The sequence below is a fragment of the Orcinus orca genome, chromosome 9, assembly GCF_937001465.1.
Source record: "Orcinus orca chromosome 9, mOrcOrc1.1, whole genome shotgun sequence".
NCBI lineage: Eukaryota > Metazoa > Chordata > Mammalia > Artiodactyla > Delphinidae > Orcinus > Orcinus orca.
Window position 1 is genome coordinate 7144184 of NC_064567.1, and position 19008 is coordinate 7163191.

At 38.8% G+C, this 19008-nt stretch overlaps 1 protein-coding gene across 15 annotated transcripts in view; it reads left to right on the forward strand.

Moving 5' to 3' along the window:
• The window catches only part of EZH2 (enhancer of zeste 2 polycomb repressive complex 2 subunit), a 60485-nt gene that overhangs the window by 27125 nt on the left and 14352 nt on the right, over window positions 1-19008 (forward strand). For 6 of the 15 annotated variants that reach the window (XM_004283647.4, XM_049714718.1, XM_049714717.1 and 3 more), the window contains exons 4-8: window positions 9358-9474; window positions 12388-12508; window positions 13440-13580; window positions 14502-14604; window positions 15149-15327. In XM_004283647.4, coding sequence (XP_004283695.1) covers window positions 9358-9474; window positions 12388-12508; window positions 13440-13580; window positions 14502-14604; window positions 15149-15327 — 661 coding nt within the window. Of the gene's footprint in view, window positions 1-5796; window positions 5976-9357; window positions 9475-12387; window positions 12509-13439; window positions 13581-14501; window positions 14605-15148; window positions 15328-19008 lie in introns of all 15 variants that reach the window. The other 9 variants (XM_033412642.2, XM_033412654.2, XM_033412649.2 and 6 more) reach the window with 4 other exon arrangements.

A 19008-nucleotide genomic window follows, 5' to 3' on the forward strand; every position in this document is an offset into this window, starting at 1 on the left:
GGAACTCTGGTCAAAGCACGTTTGTTTTTGAGCCACTCTTAATTACTGATTCTGCTTGAAGTGATTCGTCTTCTACTCCTCCTAGCGCCCCCCCCCCCCCCCCCCCCCCCCCCCCCCCCGCCACCGGCCCCTTTAAAACCATCATCACTGACTTTTGCAAGCTGAAGGTTTATACAGTTTGTGATAAGCTTTTGGGTGTTATCACAATAAATAATAGAATTTTAGGGCTGGAAAGGACTTTAATGATCTCTGTCTAGTCTCCTTACTTTTCAGATGAGACTATATCCCTGTTATTTTTTCTTCAGTTTGAGCATTTCCAGCAATATATCAGTTTCTTTTATATCGCTTTAAAAGTTGGAGTCAACTAGGTCAGAAGCAGGAAGATAAATAAGTTAGCCTCTTTTGCAACGACTTTCCTAGTAATAGGCTTGTAGGGTTGGCAGAGTTTGGGACTGCACTGTTGACCCAAACACCTAGAACGTCCATGGCTTTCAACATTTGGAAGTGCTGTTGTAACAGTGTTTTAATTAAGTCCTTATTTTTATAAGCTGATCCTTTATAAGTGCTGTCTTCAGTTTAAATCCTTTGAGCATGACGACGATTCAACGACAATTTTCAGTCATTCACTCAAGTCTTCTACTTTATTCCCTTCTGTACTTGTAGAAGGGGATAAGCTCAGTTTTAAAATGACCAATTTTCTCTAGGTTATTTTAGTAAAGAAAGTCTGACAAGTTTACTTTCTGATCTAATGAAGTGACTGCTGTAGATTCTGACTTGAGATCAAGGAGCCCTGCAGTCGACCTGGAGACCACATCTTTAGTCTGTTGTTTCCTTAATGCATGCTTTTAGGAGACTTGTGGGTACTTATTTTTTGGTGTTGACGTTACAGAACCTAAGCCGTGTTGCCTATAGGATCTTAATACAGAGTATGTGTCTATTTTCTCTTTTTAAAAATACTTCTGACTTCTTGAAGACAGTGACTGTAATATATGTTACATATATTTTCTTTGCTCTTCAGTTTATCTTTTTAAGGAGAATTCAGCTTAAAAATGTTATGAAACGATACATACAGGCCAAGGGATGCATGCCGTATTGCCATAATATGTGGCTGTTTGTCAGAAGATTATTTCTAGGGGACATTCATTACTTTGTTTCATCAGTCAGTAAAGAACTTTATCTTCTTTAAGTCTGCACATTGGTAATCATGTTCTTTAATGTGTCTGTTTTTCCAGTTTTGACGAAGAAGCTGGTTTAGGAGTTACTCTTGTAGTTCTTACTAGTGCATTTCTTTCTGTACATTTTCCATTTCTTGCTGAAAACAACAAGGCACTTTTCCCTTTCATTGATTCTTCATATCAAGATTTTTATTACTTGTATGTATTATGACTGTGAAAGGGAGGCTTGCTCAAATGATGTCTGTCTTCTGGGCAAGTGGTGTGATTGGTTTAATAATTTAAAAATATCCTGCCAATATGCATTTTTAGATTCCCAGGAGAATGTAATGTTCTTGTAAGAATTCTGTGTCTTGTTTACTAATGAAAGAGTAAGAAAAGTGGGGCTTCTTCAGAATGTTTAGCATATACAACAAGCAGCATCAGAAGGACCTCCTAGCCCTCATATTCATGAAGAATTAAAAGTCTTTTGGACTTTTCAGTACGTACAGGTTTGCTCTTCCTATTGATATGTTAAAATTTTAAGTTCATCACCTATCATTTGTTATTTGCAAATGAATTTTTTTCAGGGGGGCAGGCTTCTTTCATGATGCAGAATGTATAAGTTCTTTCGTAAGTTTGCAGTTTGGGCTTATTTTTGTTGAAGGAGAAGAAAAACATTGTCTTGTTTACCTGTAAACACTTGATTGCATTATTTATTGACGTGGTAATGCACTTTCCTCAGTTAATTGTAAATAGAAATTTAGTTACTATACACAAAGAAAAAATAACATGCTGGTGTACCCAATGTGTAGTGCTCTTTACTTAAATATACTCCCAACTTTCAACACAGTAACATGCTTTCTTTCTTTTGTGAATTTCAGGATTATAGGACCAATATGTCCTGCCCAGCATTTGAGCAGATGTGGCAGGGAGCTGGGTCATTTTTCTCATGTCTTAGACATAGATGAATGGTTCTCCCAAGTGTGTGTCTTTACTCTCAGTCTGAACATATCCATCCTTTCTTGGTTCCTCAAGAAACTGGTTTCTTAGTTGCTTTCTGCTGCTCTTTGTCCCTCTTAACCATCTGTTGGTTGAATCTTGTGTTAACTCTGCCAGTCTTTCCTGCTCGGGTCACTTTTTCAAATCACGGCAGCCTTTGCTTCCTTTCTGGCTTTCTTTCGGCTGAAATAGATGGAATATTACTTAATGACCATAAGGAGGTGTTCCTTTGCTTTTGAAAGGAAGCTAACATAAGCATTTTATGCTTTTCCAAAAAGGCCATGTAAAAAAAAGATCACTTCTGTTGTTTGAGTTTATATATTATTATCATATATTAAAGATATATCATACACTTATGATGTCTGAGTTCATATTTTAAATTTAAGATTATATATCTTAAGTTTAAAAAGTGAACTTTTCAAAAATGTCAAATGTTTATTTTGTACTACTGAATAAACCAGAAGTTGTGTTTAATTTGCTGTTTTTCTCCAAGAACACTGTGTATAGTTTGTGTTTTAAAATTTATTGTTAAATTGACCAGTACAGAGATCAAGTCTGTCCTCAAAATGTAAAACCAAATTTTGACAGCTGTTTTGAAAACAAACAGAATGAACCAAAACCCAAAGAAATGCTTATCTAGTCTGCAATGTTAAAAATTGTTCATTGCTCTGAAGAAATAAGAAAATTTTATTAGACCTAGAACTACTATCACAATTTAGCTTGATAATTTGGATTGACTTAAATCCACTGCTTAGGATTCTGTTTTATCTCCTCTTACTAGATTTTGTAAAAGAATATTATTTGAGTACCATTTTGAGAGGGTTGGGTAGATTTCATGAGCTACCTTGGCAACCGATGAGGCACTTTTAATACTAGCTAATGTGAATATCTGTTGGGTCAATGAAACTTTTGTTTTTTATCTTTTTCTTCAATTAAAAGGTCACTGTAAAATATTAACTGTAAAAATTCAAATAAAACAGAAATATATGAAACAGGAGCAAAAGGCCCTGTCGTCCAAGCCCTGTGACTTTTATTCTCTGATTTCTTTTTCTATGACATGTTAATTATAATGATAATATATATTTTATTTTAAAAAGTTATTCCCAGATAAAACATGCCTGCCTTTTGGGGCCATCGCTTTACATCTGTCCAGGTCTTCAGTATCTTCAACAATGCACAGTGCTTGGTCCTGCGGATTTACCATAATTAATTGCCCTATTCATAATTGATGAACATTTAGGTTTTTATTTTTTCCTTTTGCAGTTAGCCTTTCAGTGAATATCCTTCATACACATCTTTGCATCTTTTGAGTAATTTTGTAGGAAGAGTTTCTGGAAACAGTATTACTAGGTCAAGAGGATATGCATATTTAAATTTTTAATAGCTATTACCAGATTGCCCCCCAAAAGTTTTACATTTACACTCTCACCAACTGTTTATAGTGGTGTCTGTTTATCTATATTCCCAACATAAAATGTTAATCTTTGTCAGTGTGATAGGTAAAACATTACTGTAATTTGTTTTCCTTTCGTTCATCAGTGAAGTTAATTTTAAGTACTTATTTGTTTATATTTCTTTTATGAGTTGGCTGTTATGGTCTTGGATCTTTTAAAATAGGGTTGGACTTTTTCTTATGATTTTAAAGGACTTTTTGTATATTATAAATACTAGATTTAATCATCCGTTCTGCAGATTTTCCCCCCCATTTTCATGCTATTTCTGGGATGTTTTGGTTATACAGAAGTTTTAAATGTTTATGTAGTCAAATTAGAATTTCTTCTTTTGATTTCTGTGTTTCTTTAAGGCTTACAAAGCCTTTATCCACTTCAAGATTATAAATTACCCATCTTTCCTTCTAGTTTTCATTTTTATATTTTAACATCATTTAACCTATTTGGAATTTCCTTTGGTGTAAAGAGTGAGTGGGGAATTTTGTTTTCAATTTTTTTTCTATTTGGCTTTGTTGTTTCAGCACGATTCACTAAATGATCAATCCGTGAGCAATTGGGGAGCGGTTATAAATCTGTTTTGCAAAGATCAGCAGAATTGGCCTGTCTGATTGGTGGTCACGGAGCAGGTTTAGCACCTGAGCAAGGGCTTCGCGCTTCTGAGACTACGGTCCGGTGGCCGTCCTGCCCTTTTACCTTAGCCAATGGCTCTGCTGCTCTGTGGCGTTCAGCCCCATGTCCACTCACGGGAGCGAGGCTTCACAACGGCTGTGCTGCCACAGCTGATGGAAACCATGACTTTATTCTTTGTTCTGCTTCTTAGTTTTTGTTTACTTTCTTTTTTTTTCCAATGATAGCAATGGTCTTATTTGCCACTCGCAGGACTATTACTGAATTAGGTTCTTGAGTTTGCATGTCACGGACAAACATGGCTCTGGTTACGTGCTTTACATGCTGTGTTGGGTGTTTTTGTAGTTTTACCAACTTATGTCCTGTGACTATTGTTCTGTTTCTGATCTCCAGTATTTTAGCAAAACTGCAGATTATGAGGAGATGATTTACCCTAACAGCCCCCTTCAGACCCAGACTGCATTGGGTTTTTAATAGTTACTATATTAACCAGGTTTATAGATTTATGACCTCTTTACTCGGGCTCAGGCTTCTGAAGCTAGGACGCAGGGAAGAGCTTTAAGGGTCCAAACTTCCTGAAATTGTACTTCACATGTTACCTGTTCTGTGTGAAATGCTGTATGTGCCGCCCCCGCCCTGGAAGAAGCGCCAGACTGATGCTTATAGGGCGGCATCTTTCTGTTCTTAAGTGAGCTCAGGGCAGGAGCCTCGTGTTGCTGGTGGAGGTTCCCCCCAGTCCGGACGGCTCTGCAACATACATATCCAGCAGCAGAAATGAGAATAATTTACAGTCCGGCGTGAACCACTCTTGTACTCCTTAGCTCCAGCGCCCTTGATTAGCTGCTTTAATTAAATGTGCCTGTGTCAAGATCCGACCAGGATGTTTTATTTCTGACCCTCTCCTTAACCACCCTTCTCCTAATCATCCTGAGTGAGTTAGGAACTCACTTCTACTATGAGCTTTTCTTGACCCAGACCTGATACTTACCTCATTCCAGTTTTTTCTTCAGTACTTACTTCACATAAAAGCAGTCTGAAATTAAGTTATGTACACGATCATTTTCACCAGAAGGCCTAGCTGGTTTAAAACTTGGTGTGTCATCTTTTCTCTACTCAAATCTTGAAGAATGTGGGTAGTTTCAGAAATCCTCAGCTTTTCCTGGAGCTGGGTGGCAGCTGATGCTTTCTTTCATACACCTCAGATGTGAGGCAGTTCCTTATTGTTTTTACTCGGAAAAGCTAAAGGATATTAGACAACATCACCAGTTCATTGTGTCTCTGGCTTGAATTAAATGGACCAACCAGGATCCAAGAATATTTTTAACTTGGCTAACTGAGTGTATTTTTTCCCCCTACTATATGGAATTCGGACATAACCCTTCTAATGTTAAAGATTGTTGAGAGACCGATGGCTATGACTGTTGCCCTTTGTGATGTCCCACTGTAAGATGGGGAGTCATCCTCCTAGGGTAGTGGTGAATTTTAAAGAAGTTAACTTTGGTAAAGTCTCTAGCACAGTGCTTGGCACATAGTAGGGTGTGTTAATTTCTTTCCCTTCCCTGCAGGCCATTCACCTGCTCTTCCCTCTACGATTTTCCATAACACAGTTTTTACTTGGAACCAGCCTTCTGCCAAGAGTCTCAGTTTGGTTGTGTACTCCTACAACTACTATTTTTGGCTTGACTTCCCTCTCCAGCTCCCAGTGGTCCAGCCACACAGTCGCCTATTGTACCAGCTGGTTGATGTAAGTCTATCCATCCTCAGAGGAACCTGGTTACTTACCAGTAAGCTGTGTTTCTCTGAAAATGTAGCATCCTTGGTAACTAATATAGTTGTTTTCTTTCTTTACCATCAATGATGGATTACCTACAACAACTTCCTTGTGTGATCCTCAGGTTGGAACTAGAATTAGAGAATTTAATTTGTTGCTATTGGTCTCCTAGTGAGTTCCTGAGTCCAAGACATATGACTCTGATCAGGTAAAATGCTGTGGAGACCCATGAGGTCAAAATCCTTTTCAGTGCTCTGAGTGATACGAGACAATAATATAAAGTGTCAAGGATGATACATTTTCAAAGAAAAAAAGTTACTGGTAAGTAACTGGGATTTTTGAGTAATTTTCCTGTAAGTCAATAAATAAGAATTCCCAAACTTGTTTTACCAACAAATGCTTTTGCATTTGAATATTATTTCATAAATGAAAGGGATATGGTTATTAGTTAAGGTTAATAGTTAAAGAATGGGGTAGGTTTCTAGAGATACTACATAGATAATGAGGTGGGTATAGACCTTCAATTTGCTAAATAGGTGTTCTCTTAGCTTTAAAAAGAAATTGAAGTCGAAGTCTCCATTAGGGGAAAATCAGCAAATGCAGTCGGTTCATTCCAGAAACATTTTTTGAGTGCCTACTCTTTTTTGAGACACTGTGCTGAGTATTGTTGCGAGACAGAGGTAAAACCACACTCTGCCACAGCCGCTTTGAGAGCTTATTTCCAGCCCCTTGGTGACACTTTTATGACTCAGAATTGAGGTGATGGGTCATGGGGGTATGGCAGGTGTGGGGTTGGAGATAGTACTTAGCGCTGCAGCCTTTGCTGTCTTATTTTCTGTGCTTCTCTACGTTCTTTCTGTTAACGGAAAAGTCAGCTGACCTCGTTCGTAGACTCAGAGCATTTTCTGTCACTAGAGCAAACAGGTGGAACAGAGCCAGCGTTCCTCCTGTCTGGTAGTTGAATAGGATATTCAGCAGTCCTCCCGTAAGTGTGACCTTGGATTTAGATATTAAAGCAGGTGAATAAGTCAGAGTTGGAGAAGCAGCCGCTCCCCCTCGCCCCCCAGGCTTTAAAGGGGGCCAGTCTTCAGAATTAAAATCACAGAATTAATTTACCTCCACCATGTGTAGAACAAAAATCAAAAACTCCAATTTAATTGTTTTGCAAGAAATGAAATTATTTTGTATTTAAAATCACTGGGTAGTGTATAGCACTTTATTCCATAGTTATAACCACTCCTTGCCCCAGAGTGACCTGGTTAAGTAACTTAACATTCCTTAACTTAAGGAATGAAGACATGGTAGGAATAGGACAAGAGGCAGATGCTGGGGGAGGAGATGCCCTGTGACACTGTTGGGTGTCTCTCTTGCACAGCACCCATTGCACGGGCATCTCAGGGTGAGAACTAGAGCATAGGCATGAAGCTTGTGGGTGTTGGAATCAGACTTAGGCTTCCATCCTGGCTTGGTAATTTACTACCTTTCTGACTAGGCAAGTTATTTAACCTCTCTGAACCTCAGTCTCCTCCTCATTTTGTGAAATCGTGATGCCAAAGGCTAAGATGAGAAGTGGTTAAGAAAATGTATATAAAGCACTTAGCACAGTGCCTGCAACACAGTACGTGCTCAATAAATGTTAACTGCTGTTATTATTGGACGGATGGATGAGGAATTGCATCAGAGGCCAAAGAAGGAAACAGGGAAAGATTGCGGGTTCTGGAGTTTTAGTAAACTGTTCACACCTTCTTATTTACTTGAGCTATGAGCTTTCTAGTATTATCTTTAATCTTTGCCCTTTTGGAAAGCAAATTAATGGATTAATCACTGTCACAGTTCTTCCTAACTACTCTATCTTTAAACCTTCACTTCCACTGAGGAAGGAACTATTTTTGTGCTGCGGTGACTGTGACTATTGGAAGATTATCCCCCTGGCCTGAGGAAGTGCTGAGGGCCAGGTGGGCCTGGATGCCAAAGACTTCCACTCTGATTTCACCAAATCTAGACCCGCGATTTTTAAGTCCTCTTAAATAAAAATGAAACATTTAATAATTATGTGTGTTGTATAGACATGACTTTTTTGGTTTCATTTTACTACTTCAATTCTACTTCTTTTTGCTCTATTTTCATGGATTATATGTCCAGGGTATTTTTGAGAAGGCTCTGGAGACCTGATAATTGGGTAATGGTACTCTTTTAAGAAAAGCTGGACTCCTAGACAGGATGGAGAGTGCTGTGGTATTTGGGCACAGATCTTTACCGTATTTCATCAAGTCAAAGATGCAAACTTTTTAACATTTTAACATCTGAAACTGGCATGCGTCTTAGAATCACTATGATAAGAAAGCATTGTGTTATAGTTTAATTGGCAACATTATTTTCTTAATGATACAGAAGATAATGGTGTGCTTTGAAATTGATGTCATCGTAGATTGGATGAAATACGGTATTTCAGGGAAATATATTTACTTAACCAGTATTAGAAATGTATAGAAATGTGGTATCGTGACAATATGTGTAGTGGGTAAGAGCAGGGGCTCCAGAGTCAGACGTTCTGGGTTTAAATTCTAGCCCTAACAGTGTATGACTTTGGGCCAGTTACGTATCCTTTCTCTATCTTAGTTTTCTCACCTGTAAAATGAGCGCTAAGAATAGTCCCCATCATACAGCGCTGTTATGAGGACTAAATATAAGACGTGTAAGTGTTTAAAATAGTGCCTAGCACATAGGAAGTGCTTAATAACATTAGCTATTATTGTTAATAATTTAGAGATTACACTTCTGCAGAATTGATTTGAATCCATTTCGTTGTGATTGAAATTCAGGTCTATTACCTTTAATATTTGTGTATCATCTGATAATATCAGCAAATGACACTTGGGTTTTTAAAAAGGGAAGGTAAAGGTAAGAAAGGTTAACCTTACAAGTTTCTATATTCTTATTAAGATTTAAGTGGCGTATTTGGTGTATATATATATATATATATATATATATATATATATATAATTTCATGTGGATGAGATGTAAATGAAATTAAGCAGTGAGGTAGAAAATTTATAGTGAAAGCAAGGAGCAGTTAATCTGAGGCCAGCCTAATTATAATATTTGATTCTTATTGATACTGGTAAGTATGGAAAGGGTTGGAAGGTTTTGAAAATTTGCAAAATCTGAAGCTTTTTCTATTGCTAAGTAAAAGAGAGGAGAGAATCCTTTCTGGTTTTTATGAACTTACCGTCTCAGTAAAGAAATTTCTTTTTCAAAATGCTGTAAGTAGGCAGCATCTCTTTATAATATGATGCCTACAGCTTCAGGTTGTCCTTTTATTCTTACGAGTCAATTTTATTTTTTTCTGTTCTAGTGTTCGGTGACCAGTGACTTGGATTTTCCAACACAAGTCATCCCGTTAAAGACTCTGAATGCAGTTGCTTCAGTACCCATAATGTATTCTTGGTCTCCTCTACAGCAGAATTTCATGGTATGTAAATAGTGTGTCTTCTTATTTGCTAATCACTTCTTTTAAATAAAAAAGCATAGATAATTTTCTTGTCAAGGTGAGTTAAGATAGTATAAGTAAAAATAGCTATCGAAATGGGAGTACTTAGAGTAATTTTTTAAACCAATTAATATATGTATTTTTAAGCCTTTTCGGTGTTGATGTTGCTCTTTTCTTAGTCCTTTCTAGTTAAAATATTCTCCAAAGGAAAAGTATTAAGCAAAAGCCATACCTGGGATTAAAAATATATTTGAAAGATGAAGCTTCTAGTTCTTATCCTTGAAGATGTTAGTCAGTATCCTGTAATCTCAGTCTGACTTTGAGGTTTTGTTAATTGAGAACGTATTATTTAAAACAATTTTAGGCAGCATGTTATTAAATGATAATGTACACTATGAAATATTCTCAGGGCAAGGTTAAGCACTTTTCCACAGATAACACTGGCACAATAGCTTTTGTAATGAAATGCCAGTATTTAATTCTTTATAGAAGTGGGATGAAGGAGGATGGAACAAAAGAGAAATTTGAGTATGCATTCTTGACTTGTGTTGTTAAATTAAAAATACATAGTTTTATTACTTAGTTGGTATATAAAATAATAGGGCTATTTCAGTGTTGATGGAAGTCCTTGGTGAGCCTACTTTACAGAATTACCTGCTAGATTTTTAAATAAATAGATGTTTCTAATGGCTTCAGTAACTTTGCTCTTAAAAATTTTGCAGTGGAGGCTTAAAGGCAAACTTCAGATTCTCTTTTGCCATTGTGTATTTTTGTGCATTTAAGGCTTTATTCAGAAACATTTTGTTTGAGAATCATGTTGCAGGAGCTTCTGGGAGGGTTCATATTTTCACAGACTGTAATTCTGAAAGCATATAGTGTTTAAAGTCAATAAATTTTACTTCTTTTTTTTTAAACCATTTAAAAAATTGAAGTATAGTCAGTTTATACTGTTGTGTTAGTTTCAGGCATACAGCAAAGTGATTGTTTCAGATTCTTTTCCATTATAGGTTATTACAAGATATTGACTATAGTTCCTTGTGCTATACAGTAGGTCCTTGTTTATTTTGTATATAGTAATGTGTATATGTTAACCCCAAACTCCTAATTTATCTCCCCCTCCAAAGGTGTCAATAAACATTATGAATCATCATCCATGGGTTTTGCTGGTGACGAAAGCTAGGTCAGGCAAGCTGTCTTTATTATGGCTGGGATATATTTTGAGGTGCAAAGGTTATATGGCTATAATTGGGAAGACAAAATAGCCAATTGTCATTTAATTTTGGCTTGTGTCCAAAATAATTAACTCTCCCAGTTTAAATGGGATTAGTGCAGGTGAGGTGTGATGGCAGCTAGACTCATTAGTTGTATATGAGCTTGACCCTGAACAGAACAATAAATACGTTAACATCTAAATTTTCCTTTTATACCCCATATGCACTTTTTCTCCCAGTTTCCCTTTTCCTTGTTTGTCGAAGGTACCATTATCTTTAAGAACTCTGCAGTTATCCTAAATTTGTTACGTAGGAATAATTTGAAAATCTTCCCTTTTCTTCCTGTTTCCTGCCTGCTCCTACGTGACAGTTCCGTGTGTGTGTCACGGCCTTTTGCCGGCGTATTCCTCCCTGTCGATCATGGGCCAGCCTAAGGCACCTCACGCTTGACATTTGATCTTAGCCAAAAGGCCGAGAAGCGGTAGGCACCTCACACTTGACATAGTTGCCATGTCCTCCCATCAGTCTTAGCCAGTCCATTCTGTTTATCAGAATTATCTTTCTGAAATTCTATTTTTAACCAATACCTTGTTCAGAGGCCCCTTAAGACTTAGACCTATCCTTGTTTTAGTCTCCATATTTAGATATGGACTTCAGAAACTTCATGTCTTTTTTTTTTTTTTTTTTTTGCGGTACGCGGCCTCTCACTGTTGTGGCCTCTCCCATTGCGGAGCACAGGCTCCAGTCATACAGGCTCAGTGGCCATGGCTCACGGGCCTAGCCGCTCTGCAGCATGTGGGATCTTCCCGGACTGGGTCACGAACCCGTGTCCCCTGCATCGGCAGGCGGACTCCCAACCACTGTGCCACCAGGGAAGCCCTTACATTAGTTTTTATTTCCTTTTCCTTTTTTGGGGGTATGGTTATTTATGGGTTCTTTTTTTGTGGAATATCCTTTTTTTAATAAATTTATTTATTTTGTCTTTGCATTGGGTCTTCATTGCTGCGCGCGGGCTTTCTCTAGTTGGGGCGAGCGGGGGCTACTCTTCGTTGCAGTTCGCGGGCTTCTCATCACGGTGGCTTCTCTTGTTGCGGAGCGTGGGCTATAGGCGCGTGGGCTTCAGTAGTTGCAGTACTCAGGCTCAGTAGTTGTGGCGCATGGGCTAAATTGCTCCGCGGCATGTGGGATCTTCCTGGACCAGGGCTCGAACCCGTGGCCCCTACATTCACAGGCAGATTCTTAACCACTGCACCACCAGGGAAGCCCTCGCTGGTTTTGATAAACCATATTTCATCGATCCTAAGAAAACTTTGAAACGTCTGAAATAGGCATGTCTTAAAATTGATGATGAGTCGTAATTTGCAGCATTTTTTCCTTTCTTAGAGGTACATAAAATAACGGTAAGTTTTAATGATTGATGACATATTAGATTAGGTAATACAGTATTTTTTCTTAAATTATTTCCCTGTAAACAGTTTGTTTTCTCAGATATGCTTATTGATATGAAGGGTTTTTTACTTCTTTGTGGCTTTTAGAATTTGATGTCTATTATTTTAGATCTGGAGAACTGGGTACAGACATCTACTTATGAAAAAATATTGTTGTATTTCAGTTATGTTACATTTACTCTTAAAAAATTTGATACTCAGGATAAGCCTGCTTTTTAAATATTTTTTACTTTCAGGTGGAAGATGAAACTGTTTTACATAACATTCCTTACATGGGGGATGAAGTTTTAGACCAGGACGGGACTTTCATTGAAGAACTAATAAAAAATTATGATGGAAAAGTACACGGGGATAGAGGTGAGTCATGTGTTTATTCTCTTGGAAACGCAGCCAGAGAATTGATATTTTATTACTTTTTTAAAACAGTAGTTGTGGCTCGCAGTCTCCAGAGCACAGGCTCAGTAGTTGTGGCTCGCGGGCTCTAGAGTGCACGCTCAGTTGTTGTGGTGCACGGGCTTATATGCTCCGTGGCATGTGGGACCCTCCCGGACCAGGGCTCGAACCTGTGTCCCCTGTGTTGGCAGGCGGATCCTTAACCACTGAGCCCCCAAGGAAGCCCCATTTTTTTTTTTTAGATTCCATATATATGTGTTAGCACCCTATTTTTAAATTGAAGGATCATGCTTGCCAGTTGAAAATAATTCATAGCTGGTCATAACAAACTCTGATGTCAATAACATGTAAATTAAATAGAATTGTTTGAGTGTATGTAGATTTTAAGATTCTTTAGCAATAAAATCAGTGAGGAATAGGGCTTCTGCTTATGTGACATGGGCTCCAAAAGGCCCTATGTTCAAAAATACCTTCCCCACTAGGCAACCACAGGACCTGAAATCCTGTCATTAGAATCACAGCTTTGGCGATTTAACAGGAGACCCTGTTAAAGTTCCTGGCAGGAGGGTAACGTGTAACATCCTCACATGTTCCTGTCAGGAGTGGACAGCAAGGTCTGGCAGATGCATTGTTTGGAAGGAGGCGAAGGCCATAGTTAGTCTCTAGAGAATTAGGCTGTGGTCGCAGGCACTGGAAACTTGTGAAAATGACAGGTGTTGAGGATAAGTACTACTTCTGAGTTTGCCTCAGGCCAGTCCTGAAAATGATCTTTCCTCACTGCATTTTAATAATAGTGTTATGGTACTGATTGATAGGCTCCAGCTGTTTCTTACAAATTAACAAAAGCATAGGTGAACTTTTGTGTATTTCTGATATTTGACTTGATGAATTTCAGAATGTGGGTTTATAAATGATGAAATTTTTGTGGAGTTGGTGAATGCTCTTGGTCAATACAATGACGACGATGATGATGATGATGGAGATGATCCTGATGAAAGAGAAGAAAAACAGAAAGATCTAGAGGAGAACCGAGAAGGTACGTCTGTCTGTTACATTTGCGTGTAGCCATTACAGCAATTTTCAGAAACAATAGAGTATAGGTAAATCTTCCTTCCTTCTTTTTTCTTTTGTTAAATATCATATCAGTGGTAGTATAATCAAAATTAGAATATTATTTATAACATTTCATCCTGCACTTTATTTCCCTTGGCTAGCAAAATAACGTTTTGTTTTTGGTTTCCCTGGGCAGTCATCATAATCATTATATAACATATATATAGCATACTGGTCATTGACTATGAACAAGTTGTGTGCTCTTCACTTTATATGCGTATAGACATTTAATTCTCATAATATTCCACGAGGTGGCTTTTATCATCAGATCTACCTCATAGTTGAGGAGATGGGTTTAGTGAGGTGAAGTAACTTATCACAGTATTGGGAGGAAACAGAACCCAGAAAATGCTGTGTTCGGAACCAGCTCTAACTGACCCCAGAGCATACGTTTTAACCGCTACACTAATTACGGTTTGCCAGAAAATTAGAGGGTCCCAACTTAGAGCTTGGCAGTTGGTGACGACCGGACAAAGCTCGTTATTAAGACAGCATAGAAGAATATGGGGGAAAATTGCAGTTTCAAAGAAGCGTACAGTTTTTTATAACAGGCGCCTTAGTGATCACCTGGCTCCTCATTTTACAGCCAAGGTGGGTCAGTGGCCAGACAGGGCCGCGGCGTCAGTTAGGGGCTGAGCCTCCCGGCGCACTTGCAGCTTCCCACGCTTGAGTTTGAGTTTCGTCTGGCCCACCAGCCTCCCAGGTCCTTGTGAGATTTGTCGGAAGGAAGTGAAACAGAGCTGGCAATTTCCTGGGAAGGCAGCTTCGTTAGGCACGAGGGAAATGAAAGACTGGCAAGCTTGTTCACTTTCATTCTTTTTTCCTTTCACATTTCCCTGTTTAGATAAAGAAAGTCGCCCACCTCGGAAATTTCCTTCTGATAAAATTTTTGAAGCTATTTCCTCAATGTTTCCAGATAAGGGCACAGCAGAAGAGCTAAAGGAAAAGTAAGATTTGTTCTTTGGCCATGGTTTTGCCTCGTATGGTCTTTAACTCACCATTTTGGTTCTTTAGAAATGGAACTAATGTAGCCAGTGAGCTCCCCACTTCGTGTGTTCCCAACATCTGCAGGATACTTGAACTAATACGTGTATGTATCTGGTACCCTGTACTCCATTTATGGTAGATGGGATAAATTTGCGCGCGCGCGTGCAGACACGCCCACGTACACACACAATTTACAGGAATGCGTGTAAGAGGAAATCTCTCGGGACGCCTGTAGAAATTTTAGTGCAGCTGATGTTTCATTTTAATGAATATAGTGACATTTTTCATGACAGATCTGAATCACATTAGTGAATTCGTTTCTTGATATACCATGCATAATATTTAATTGGCTCTTCATTTAAATATTGTTGTAGGCTAAACTTCTTTGTGTGTTTTAGGCAAGATAAACATCAAAAATAATACACAGAAATCTTGTAGAAAATTTATTTTCAAAGATGTAATTCTTGTTTCACCTTTACTTCCATTTTTCTTGGTTAATGTTAGGTACAAAGAACTCACTGAGCAGCAGCTCCCAGGTGCACTTCCCCCTGAGTGTACCCCCAACATAGATGGACCAAACGCCAAGTCTGTTCAGAGGGAGCAGAGCTTGCACTCATTTCATACGCTTTTCTGTAGGCGATGTTTTAAATATGACTGCTTCCTACATCGTAAGTGCAGTTATTGTACGTTTACATTTTCTATCTTTGTTGTGGAATTATGTGTTAAAGCAACTTGCGAAGTGTCATTGATTACCACTAGAATTTGTCATTTAATCTTGCAGTTACGACTGAAAAATATGTTAGCATCATAGTATTGTTATTTTCTAATTTGCTGCTTAAGGGTTGCTCTGAAGTCTTTTGCACATGTTAAGCTGACACTGCTCTGTCTCCCACTAACTTGGAATACAGATCAGTGATTTTTCCATAAATGCTAACCGAACAATTGTTTTATAATAAAACTTACTGTGACCTAGCTGATGGCCCAGAGCAACATTGCCAATACTGATGAATAACTTGGTGAATAAGAAATTGGCTAAAAAGGTGTTTCTATATATTCTTGTCTGTTTAGTGCCAAATCTGGTTTTTTTTGGGGGGGGAGGGGCATCCTCTGAATATGTTGCTTTTAAAAACACCTGTATTTGAATACAGGTAAAGCATAACATGTTCTTAATGAGATTTACGTATGGTACATAGGATATTACTTTCTTTTTCTGACATTGCTGGGGAATGAAGTTTCTTAGTAAAATTTCCAGGTACCTGGAACTTAATTAAGTACGATTTAGAAAGTACCAGCTACTTTTGAGGCACGTTTTTTGAAAATATATTTCATACCTCCTGGTTCCTAAGCAGAGTTTACTTAATGTAGGTTAGCTTTTTCCACATTAGAGTTTTGTGTGACCATCTGTGGCATAACACCTTTGTCTCTGTGCTAAATGGGTTCATGTTGCTTTGCCCTTTTGGAGTTCCTGTGCCCACCTTTTACAATTTTTTCCCTCATTTTCCAGTGGTACCTCTTAATGTTAATTAGCTGCCTAAGCAGCTATATCTTGCCTTATTTTGAGTTTTTGCTCTATCTACTTAATGTTTGCTGCAGCACATAATTTGTTACATGATGTGTATCTAGGTCTGGAAATGGTCATTTGTGTGTTTGTGTGTATGTGTGTGTGAAGTATTAGTGGTTTAGTTATCTTAATTTAGAAAAACTTGAAGTAGACTTTCTGAATTACCATTGTATCTCCTTGCAGCTGTTGTCCGTGCTCCTAAATTGATGACTTGGTAGTTGTAATAATCCGTAGAAGCCAGCCATACTCCAGCCATTGTAGGCTTGCTTACTTGGGCTTGGCAGCATTGTCGTTACACAGGCCTTGAAGTAGTTGTTTTGAATTGCATTTAATTCCCCTTTACACATGATCATTTTATAACATAATGTCCAGTTCTTAAGCATACTGTAAATTGCATTCAGATATCACTATAGCAAAAAAAGTTGGTGGGAGCTCTTTCATTGGAGTCAATGCAGTGGTCCCTCCAATTTGTTGTTTATAGATGTAGCATTTGATGGACCTTTTTTGTACAGATGAGCCAAGGCAGGAGGGTACTACTTTTAAACATTATTACAAGAGTTATTTTATTGTGCTATTCCAATCTGAGTAATTTGGATGAACCTGGAACCTGCTCATCGTCTCATTATTCATGCTGGGGAGAGGAGGAGAAAAGTGTTGTGCTTAATGAAGCTGGTTCTCTGGGACTGACCGGTGGGCTGCTCACTGCAGTGCGTCGGAGACGCGGGTCCAGCCCTGCTGTGCCCACCCTTCCCCCTTGTTCCACTAGAGCCAGGCTCTTCATAGTGTAACCCTAACACATTCTACAGGCATTTAATTGCTTTACACTGACTTGGACAAAATATCACACACTATATATTTTTCTTAGGTAAAAGAAGTCATTAAATACATTATTAAACATACCTGTTAAATATAGCATTTTGTGCTTTTTGTTCTTTGTCTAATGGGAATAATACAAACTGTCATGAGGATTAAATTTATTATTTACTATGTGCAAAATACTTAAAATAGCACTTGGCGTGTGTTTAGCTATTGTTATTTTTAAAATAAATCATCATTCATATGACTTACATTTCCAAAAAGCATCAAAAGGCATCCAGCGAAATCCCCCACCCCTCCTGTCCGCATCCTCACTCCCCTGTAGGTAAACCACTTCTGCTGTTAGTTGTTCTGTGTCTTTCTGTAGTTTCTTCTGGCAAATACAAATACATTCCTCTCTTTTCCCAACCACCCTATTCAAATAGTGCCATACTCTCCAGGTGTTTTCCCTGTTGGACTTAACATTGTAGATATTATTCCTGTCTGGACAGCTGCATAGTCTTCTGCTGTACTGAGCCCGTCCCCCGAAGGTCAACATTTATGGTAATGGTGCCGCAGTGAATAACCTTGTGTGGTGGACCTGTACGTCCTTTCCCACAAGTGCAGGTTAACCCGGTCCACTCTGTGTAGGCAGTGCCAAACTACCTGCCATACGGGGATCTGCCAATTTAAAGAACTACCAGCAAAGTAAGAGTGCCTGTTTCCCAGAGCCCAGCCAATAGAGTGTGTTAAAAAACAAACTTTGATTTTATTGATTGAATTAGTAAAATGCTTTTTAGCGTAATTTAATTTGCATTTTTCTTCCTGTATGATTAAGAGATTTGTATTTTCTCTGAACTATTTTTATCCTTTTGGCTTTGTTGGTCTTTTTGATATCTTGAAGCTCTTTATATAGTCAGGAAATTTTTTGAGATGAGTTGCAGTGGGTTTTTTTTCCAGTTTGTTGTTTGGTAAAAATCCCATAGCAAAGTTAAAAAAAAAAAAAACCTTTAAGGTAGTTGAATTTATCAGTTGGCTTTCCCTACTACTCCAAGGTTTTAAAGGACGTCTCACTTTTTTTCTAGTACGTTTTAGGCTTTTGGTGCTATTTTTTGGGGGAATAACATCTAACTCTTTGATCCGTTTGGAATTTATTCTGTTAGAATTTTGGATCCAACTCGTTCTCTGCATCTCCAGGGCTACTGTTTCCACACCATCTTTTTTTTTTTTTTCTCTCCAGTACGCGGGCCTCTCACTGTTTTGGCCTCTCCCGCTGCGGAGCACAGGCTCCGGACGCTCAGGCTCAGCGGCCATGGCTCACGGGCCCAGCCGCTTTGCGGCACGTGGGATCTTCCCGGACCGGGGCATGAACTCGTGTCCCCTGCATCGGCAGGCGGACTCTCAACCACTGCGCCACCAGGGAAGCCCCTTAACATCTTTATTGGAGTATAATTGCTTTACAATGGTGTGTTAGTTTCTGCTTTATAACAAAGTGAATCAGTTATACATATACATATGTTCCCATATCTCTTCCCTCCACACCATCTATTGACAAGTCCCTCTGGGGCTGCCCTGAGCCGCTGCCTTCATCACTGTCACCACAGGTGCTGGGGTCTGTTTCTGGTCTTTGGGTTCCGTTCCTTGAGTCTGTCCAAGGGGCTTTATTCAGAGATCTCCTGGCCATTCTTGTTTTTCTATATAAATTTTAGAACCAGTTTGTCTAATTAAAAAGTCTAGAGGCTTCCCTGGTGCGCGGGATTCTCATTGCTGTGGCTTCTCTTGTTGTGGAGCTCGGGCTCTAGACGCGTGGGCTTCAGTAGTTGTGGTACAGGCTCAGTAGTTGTGGCACGTGGCCTCAGTAGATGTGGCATGTGGGCTCAGTAGTTGTGGCTCGCGGGCTCCAGAGCACAGGCTCAGTAGTTGTGGCGCATGGGCTTAGTTGCTCCACGGCATGTGGGATCTTCCCAGACCAGGGCTCAAACCTGTGTCTCCTGCATTGGCAGGCGGA